General features: G+C 44.9%; 1 protein-coding gene across 1 annotated transcript; it reads right to left on the reverse strand.

Annotated features, from left to right (window-relative positions):
- Window positions 1–6,722: 6,722 nt before the first annotated feature.
- On the reverse strand, window positions 6,723–7,277 carry LOC141026638 (uncharacterized). The gene has a single exon (XM_073503480.1). The coding sequence runs from the start codon at window positions 7,275–7,277 to the stop codon at window positions 6,723–6,725; it is 555 nt and encodes a 184-aa protein (XP_073359581.1).
- Window positions 7,278–9,039: the final 1,762 nt, after the last annotated feature.

Raw genomic sequence — 9,039 nt, forward strand, 5'->3', positions numbered from 1 at the left:
GGAAGGCCTTTCTAGTTTATTGCAGTATGAAGAAGAAGCTGGTGGCATTGAAGGGATCAAGGTATGCAGAAATGCACCGTCGGTATCACATCTTTTATTTGCTGATGACTCCTTGATTCTTATGACACCAGATACCTTAAATGCAGCTTCCTTACAGCTTGCTCTAGAAACCTATTGCCAAAGCTCAGGACAGATGGTGAGTTTGTCGAAATCTAGTGTATTCTTCAGTCCAAATACTTCGGCAGTATCCAGGGCTGAGATATGTCAAATTTTAAACATTGATACTAAAGCCCTATCCGATAAATATCTTGGATTGCCGGCAATGGTGGGGGCTGATAGAAGTGATTGCTTCAGGCATTTTTGTGAAAGAGTAAAGTTAAGATTAAGAGGATGGATGGAGAAACAGTTGTCCACCGGTGGTAAGGAAATACTCATTAAATCAGTTGCCCAAGCAATACCAATTTTCGCCATGTCTGTGTTTAGTATCCCTAAGGGAATATGCAAGGAGATTACTGACTTGATTGCTGAATTTTGGTGGGGAGATGATGAGGATCATAAAAGGATGCATTCGTATACCTAGTGGAAGATGTGCTACCCAAAAAATGAAGGGGTATGGGTTTTAGGGATATTTATTCCTTCAACCTGGCTATGCTCTCGAAACAATGTTGGCGCCTAATCACGAATCTAGAGACCCTCTGTGCTTGGGTATTGAAGGCCAAATATTATCCGAATGGCAGTTTACTTCAAGCTACATTGAAGAAAGGGGCATCGTTCACATGGCAGAGTGTGATGAAGGGACTAGAGACCTTCAAACTGGGGTACATTTGGCGCACTAGAACAGGAGAAAATATAAACATCTGGAATGACCCATGGGTACCTGCCAGTCCAGATAGAAAGGTGATCTCGGGCCGGGGTCAATCTATACTGTCTTCAGTTAACGAGTTAATTGATCCTACTACAGGAATGTGGGATGAAGAGCTAATGCGATCTATACTCAACCCTGTTGACGTACGAAGAATAATGCAGATACCAATCAACAATAATGCCTTTGATGATTTTATTGCGTGGCATCCTGAACAAAGAGTGGTTTTTTCAGTCCGATCGGCGTACAGAGTCCAATGGCAACGATCTACCCAAGCATATGCAACTAGATTGGCGCGTTCGGCTGGCTCTCAACTTCCGGAAATCTGGACAAAACTTTGGAAACTCAATATTCCACGTAAAGTTGCTATATTTTGCTGGTGGGCACTACATGGAATAATTCCTCTGAAATCAATACTGGTGAATAGGCATGTTGGATCTGACGAAGGATGCCCAATTTTCCATCGGGCGGTCGAGGATATTAAGCATCTTCTGTTCGGATGTCTGCATGCAAAGGAGTTATGGCGAAACCTGGGAATATCAGAGATCATTGAAGAGGCAGTGCAGGTCGAGCAACCAGGTTCGGTGATCCTAGAAACCTTACTGTTGAAGACTGATCGCTCAATGCCTTTGAAGCCGGGCCTAGATGTCAAACAAGTTATTGCTGTCGGAGGATGGTATCTATGGTGGATCCGGCATGAGTTAACACACAATGGGTCACCGCTGCTACCCCAAAGATGGCCTATGTCTGTAATGGCGATCGCAAACAACTTCAATGAAGCTAACCGAAAGGTCCAAGAGAACCAGGTTCAGAGTTGGTTGAAACCTAGTTGCAAATTTGTGAAAGTTAATGTGGACGCAGCCTTCTATGCAAATGAGCACGTTGGGGCAACAGCAGCTGTGATTCGGGACAACAAAGGTAATTAGCAGCCCATTGCAGATTTTTACCTCATGCAGCGGATGCGATAACCGCTGAGGCCTTAGCTATGAGGGATGGACTTGCGTTTGCAAATTCTCTTGGGTTTCCTAGAGTGGAGGCAGAATCAGACTCGACAACGACGATCGAAAACTGCTCGGGGCAGACCAGATGGTGGGACGCAGCGGCAGTCATCTTCGCGGAATGTGTGGACGTTTCAATGCTTATTGGGAAGGTAATCTTTAAACATTGTAGTCGTACTTCGAACCAAGCAGCTCATGTGCTAGCTAGTCATAGTTTTTGTAATAAGATTAGCACAAGCTGAACGGATGTACCCCAGCTTGTGTCATTCCAAAACTTCTGAATGATGTAATTCCGGTTTAAAGTTGCAATAAAGCTAGTCATGATGGCCTTCCCTCAAACAAAAGAAAAAGAGGCACGTGCAGCCTAGATAGAAATGGAAGCCCGCACACATAGGCAACGACTGAAGAAACCTTAGACAACCAGGTCAACGGGCCATGATGGCCCATATGTACCAAAAATCACTAACCGCACACACGAAATCAGCACACATGTTAACAAAATTTTCATCGGAAGCCTAGAGTCACCACGTAAATGTACACACTAGGCTCCCAATGTAATACATGTGTCATCATTCGGTAGGCTTGCAAGTCGCGGTCAAACAAGTGGTGAGACGTTAAAACGTAGACTTGATCAGAAATAGGGGCTTTCGTATGATGATGATGATGATGATGATAATTATTATAATAATTATAATAACAATAATAATAATAACAACAACAACAACAACAACAACAACAACAATAATAATAATAGTAGCAACAGCAGTAGTAATAGTAATAGTATAATAATAATAATAATAATAATAATAATAATAATAATAATAATAATGAGGAAAAATGTAAACAGAGAAAAAAATGGAACCTCCCAAGCCCTCAAAACATAGACATGATTCCCGCTCTTTGACGGCCATAGCAAATTTGTTTCGTAGTGCCAGGGCCTATAATGGGATTACTGGGCCATATTTGGCGCAAGACAATAAAAAACCCATATTTTACTTTTTATAACTTAAGCATATACATCTGTTTAAGCAATAAAAGTAGTAAAACATTTGAGTATTAGAAGTTATGCACTCAGAAAATGTTTATATATTTTTTAATACATTAAGGTCAGAAAGAAGTATTCATGTTATTTAAATGATCATTTAACTTAAGTGATTTCTCTATTTTATGTTTTTCAATGTTTAATAATTGTTAAAGGTATTCTTGCAAAAATTTAAAAAGTGTGCTTGTTTTGCACCTTTTATAAATATTTAAGTTAAAATGGTTCAGGTTCTTTAAATAAACATGTAATTTTAAAAAAGTGTTTTTTGAAACTATGTGATTTTAAAAGTGTTCATGCCTTAAAAAATATTGATATAATTCAAAAAATGTTCACGCATATTTGTCATAAAGGATGCTTATATTTTAAATTAATAAACAAGAAAAGTAAAAGGAAAGGAAAAATAAAAATAAAAAGTAACCCATAGTAGGCATATTTGTCGTCGTCAATAATTTTATTAGTCATTGGAACCCGTGGCTTGTCCAACGGCGAGGTGCATTGGGGGCATGTCAGCCTTCTCGCTCATCTCTCTGGAATGGATGTGTGTCATCGCAGTACGTGTGCATTGGGAAGCAACCAGTGGAAGAAGTCCAGGAATGTGATGAACAAGCAAGTCCGTGTGCATTAACAAGCAAGTGCACACTATGCACACCCCGCCTGCCTGTAGAACGACCCGTTTATCAGGTTTTTATTCAATTTGGTTTTTTTTAGGGGTAAAAACCTGATTTATTCATCAAAGGCCACATGAAGTGGGATATGTCTCAGGTCGTGCGGGGGTGCCAAACCAAACATGACGCCCCGGACCTCTAGAGAAGGAAAATTTAGCTAGACTATGTGCTTCATAGTTCACAGCACGAGACTCAAAAGAAAAAGTACAATTTAGAGATGTCGAATGACTAATAATCTCGCTGACGATCGCCCCGTATGCGCCTCTGGCGCCTTTGTGAATGTCTGAGATGACATGCTTGCAGTCGGATGCTACAACAAAGTGTTGTATGTGTAGATCTTCAGCAAGTGCTAGGGCTTCACGACACGCCATCGCCTCAAGAGTGGCCGGATCGGTTACTCCCTCTATGACTAGAGCCGAGCTGCCCAAAAAATGTCCTTCCGGGTCTCTGCAAACTGCAGCTGCTGATCCGCCTCTTCTTCCTTGCACTCCCCCGTCCACATGGATCTTGCAATGTCCAGCAGGGGGTCTTTTTGGCTTCGTGTTTGCTTGGTGAGAGGTGGCATTCCGTGGTAGAGCATTCAGTTTAGTGTTGATCAAAGACAGGTCTTTCAGATACCTCTCTATGAAGCTGTGGGTCGCTTGGGGACTCTGAAAAATAGCTTCATGTATTGCCTTCCGTCGAGCATGCCATATTGCCCAAAGTGTTACAGCCATGTCCACGAATTCTTGATGAGTTAGCATCTCCATCAACGTGAAAAGCCACTGTTTGGCATGAGGCTCATTATTTGATGTGATTTTATGCGTGACCTCCGTTTTAGCCAAAGCCCAAACACTTCTTGATGTTGTGCAATCTAAGAGGGAGTGACGCCATGAATCGCGTATCCCGCAGATGCCACATAGACTGGAGTCGGACATGTGACGATGTGCTCTAACACCGTTAGTTGGGAGCGACTGTTTTGAGAGCCTCCATAAGAACATTCGGATTTTCCCTGGGACTTCGGTCTTCCACAGCATTTTCCATGATTTTTCCTCTGCCCTGGCGTTAGAAGGACCTGCAGTTCCTTCTAGCCATGCTTCCCGTCTTGCCCTAGTGGCCACCAGCATTTTATACGCCGACTTGACCGAGAAAGATCCATGTTTCTCATAGTGCCAAGCCCAAAAATCATCTATGTTTCGGGTGCACAGAGGGATTCCGAGAATCACTTGAGCATCCATTGGCAAGAAAGTGGTTTGGATCAGCTGTTTGTCCCATGATGCCGTCGCGGTCGTGATGAGCTCCGAAACTCTCGTTGGTGGGTTGAGGACGCGGCATCCGTATGGCCTAAAGGACTCTTCTCTGGGTAGCCAATCATGATTCCAGATTTCCGTGGTTTCTCCGTTTCCAATCCGCCGAACCAGACCTTGTTTCAAGATGTCTCTCCCCTCAATGATTGCCCGCCAAATCTGGCTTGGGTGGTTACCAAGCTGAGCTTGCAGGATATCAGCGTTTGGATAGTATACACTTTTGAGCACTCGAGCACTGAGAGACTCAGGATTTTGAAGCAGGCGCCAGGCTTGTTTAGCGAGCATTGCAAGGTTGAATAATTCGAAGTCCTTGAAACCTAGGCCCCCCATCCCCTTTGGTTGGGTCATTGCTTTCCACGAGACCCAATGGGGCTTTCTCTTCCCTTCCTTGGTCCCCCACCAAAATTTTCTTATCAGCTTGTTTAGATGCTCACAAAGGCCCCGAGGTAACTTGAAACAAGACATCGAGAAGACTGGGACTGATTGTGCTACTAATTTAACGAGGACTTCTTTGCCCGTTGTGGACATCGTGCGTTCAATCCATCCTTGCACCTTTCCCCAGAGCCGATCCTTCAAGTACTTGAACAAACCGTTCTTAGAGCTACCAACATCATACGGCATCCCCAAGTACTTCTCATTTAGGGTTTCGTTGGGAACGTTCATAATCTCCTTGATTTCCTGCCTGATAGAGTCTGGAACTCCCTTGCTAAAATATATAGATGACTTAGAGTAGTTGATACATTGGCCTGTTGCCTGACAATAAGTGTTGAGAACATGGTACACCTCATTGGCTCCACCACCGTTTGCCTTGAAGAACAGCAGGCTGTCATCAGCGAATAGAAGATGGTTTACCGGTGGCGCCGAAGGTGCTAACTGTAGGCCATGCAAGTTGGATGACTCACTTTTTGATTTTAGAAGGCACGACAGGCCCTCTGCTGCTATCAAGAACAAGTATGGAGATATTGGGTCCCCTTGTCTGATCCCTATGGAAGGTATAAATTGCTGAAGTTTCTTTCCATTAAACAACACTGAAAATTTCACAGTTGTCACCAGGCTCATCACTATTTGGACCTATCTTTCAGAGAAGCCCAATTTAAGAATTATTGCCTGTAAATAGTCCCATTCCACTCTATCATAGGCTTTCATCATGTCAAGCTTTAGAGCACAGGATTGATGTTTCTTGGCCTTATTCCTCTTCATAAAATGAAGACACTCATAGGCTGTTATGATGTTGTCAGTTATGAATCTGCCAGGAACAAAGGCTGACTGCTCCTCTGAGATGATATCAGGAAGGACTAACTTTAATCTGTTAGATATAACTTTCGAGGCAATTTTGTACAACACATTACAAAGGCTGATAGGGCGGAACTGAGAGAGGAGTGTGCGGTTTTTTACCTTCAGGATAAGCACAAGAACCGTATCATTAATACACTCCGTCGATTCAGTGCCGTCAACAATCCTCAGAACTGCCCTTGTGACATCATCGCCACAAATGTCCCAATGGTGCTGGAAAAAATGTGCCGGATAACCATCTGGGCCGGGTGCTTTCACTGGGTACATTTGAAAAAGTGATGTTTTAACCTCTTTCTGACTATATGGAGCATTTAGCATATCATTCATTGCTTGTGTCATTTTCACCGGTACAGTGTCTAGAACATGGCCCATATCCTGGACTCCTTCCGAAGTATAGAGGTGCTGGTAAAAATCAATAGTCATGTTTTCCATCTCCGTTGGGTCGTCAGTCATCTGTCCAGAAGGTAGTTGGAGGGATTTAATTTGGTTTTTCCTCCTACGCCGGCTCGCCCTTAAGTGGAAGAAATATGTATTCTTGTCGCCGTGTTGGAGCCACTCTAGGCGAGCACGCTGACGCTATAAAATTTCTTCTCTGTGATAAAGTTCTGTCAACCTGTCAATTAATTTAATTTCCAGGTGATTTGGACCAGAGCGATTTGGGATCACGCGCAACTCCTGTAGTTCCTTCTGCATGCGTTGGATCTCCCGCCGCACATTCCCGAAATGCTGTCGGTCCCGTGTGGCCAGGTCGGTTGAAAGCGACATCAGCTTGTCGCTAATTTCCTGGACTGAGTCCGTTTGTCCGCTAGTCCAAGCGTTTTCCACCAATGGTGTGAGACCAGGATCACGCTCCCATGCAAGCTCGTATTTAAATGACTTTGGGGCCCGTCTGCATGGCTCCTCATGCACGTACTGAACGTATAGCGGTAGATGATTGCTGGTTGCTGCATTTTTGTGTTCAAGTACTGCTGATGGAAACGTAAGCGACCACGCGGGATTAGCTACTCCTCTGTCCAGCCGCACTCTAGTATATGTCCCTCCAGACACTTTCTTTTCAAAAGTCCATCCACTTCCAACATAGCCTATATCAGTTAGGCCACATGTATCCAATGCATCCCTGAATGCGTCCATTTGCGCTTGGCTTCTATTTCCAGCTCCATCGTACTCATGTGCATACAGCACCTCGTTAAAGTCACCTAGGTCAAGCCAGGGTATATCGTTTGTGCTTACGATTCCCCTAAGCGTGTCCCATGTTTTGTATCTCTCATTGATCTAAGCTTCACCATAAAAAAAGTGACCCTTGTTTTGACATCCAAAAGGTCATTCAACATTGCATCAATGTGATACTTCGAGTAACCAACAATCTCAAGATTTATTTCCTCGTTCCAAAATATTCCTAAACCACCACTTCTACCAGAACTGCTTACAACAAAACTTTTATTAAAGCCTAAGGTGCCAGCCAAGCTTTCAACTCTAGTTCCCTCTATTTGGGTTTCCAATGTACATAAGACAGAGGGGGCAAACTTCCTCGTGAGATCACGAAGCTCCTGAACCGTCGCGGGTTTGCCAGCCCCGCGACAGTTCCAACATAGGAGACTCATTGCGAATGGCGAGACCCCCCTTGGAGGCCCGCCAAACGCGCATCAAGGTTTTTGTTGATCAAGGTGTTCTTCCCAGTATTTTTCTCTGAATTTGCAGAACTCAGCTTGTTCCTCTTTGGTTCTTGCACCGTTGAGGGGCTCGTTGGTATCTCCGGGGGAGGCAACAACAGCTGCTTGCTTGTGTTTCCCGTCACACCAAGGACTGGTTCAGCTGCAGCGACCGCTCTTTTCTTGTTGTTTTCTCCATCGCTCATAGCCACATCACTGTCATGACCATCGGTGCCCAAGTCATTGTATCCATCAGCAGCGTTAGGTTGGGGCGGGCCTCGGCCCCGGCCTCTGCCAGACCGGCCTCGGCCGTGCCCTCCCCGTCCTCCTGAACTGTCAGCTGCTCCTCTTCCTTCTCCCGGACCTCTCCCAGGTCCTCTCGACCAAGTTGCTTTTAAATCTTTGAAGACTAGCGCCTTAGGAGGGTGAACTCCGTCTCCACATTCCTTGAAAAGATGCCCAAGGTATCCAAAAACAGCACACCAGTCCGGGAGACGCTCATACTTCACCCTAAAGATGACCCTTTGGACTGTGTCTTTCTTCTTTATCACCAGCGAAACTGCGTTCTTGAGAGGTTTTGTAACATCAATTCTAACTCTGACCCTTGCAAAATTACCTTCAAAATCATGCGACTTGGGCTCCGCATAGATGAACTCTCCCACTGTTGCAGATAAGGCTTTAATCTTCGGGTAGAAGCCATCCGGAAGATCATGAATCTGCATCCAAATATCAATTTTGTTTAACTCTATCGAGGAGGGCTTTGTGATCCCGTCGTAAAGCGACAGTACCACCGCCTTCCCTTTGAACGTCCAAGGTCCTTCCTCCATCACCTGTTCCCAGTCGCCCAGGCAACCGAACTGCAAGGTGTAGAGGTTATCTTCCAATGGTCTGATTTTCACGTCCTTCGCCAGATCCCATGCAGAGCGCATGTTCCTGAAAAACCAATACTGACTGTAGGTTCTCTCCGTGTGGACTCTGGCGATCGCCATCCATCTGGTGGCCTCTTCCGGGATTTCCTCATCTTCCACTACTACATCTTGGAGATCCTCTTCCTTCAGACCCAGCTCCTCCATCATCGCCTCCAGATCAGTTGTTTTGGTGCCCGATCCCGACGGCGTTCCTTCCATTAGATCTCTCGCTCGAGGTTCCTGATCCTGCGAGCGGTATGTTCCCTAGCCAGAAACCCTACCCCCCCCCCCCACCGTCAGCGAGGGCTACACAGGCGATTTTGCCGATCAGTTTCC

The sequence above is a fragment of the Aegilops tauschii genome, chromosome 1 (assembly GCF_002575655.3).
Source record: "Aegilops tauschii subsp. strangulata cultivar AL8/78 chromosome 1, Aet v6.0, whole genome shotgun sequence".
Classification (NCBI taxonomy): Eukaryota; Viridiplantae; Streptophyta; class Magnoliopsida; order Poales; family Poaceae; genus Aegilops; species Aegilops tauschii.

What these genes read in the sequence shown, in the direction of transcription:
- LOC141026638 (XM_073503480.1), bottom strand. Translation starts at nt 7,277, where the DNA reads ATGGACGCATTCAGGGATGCATTGGATACATGTGGCCTAACTGATATA.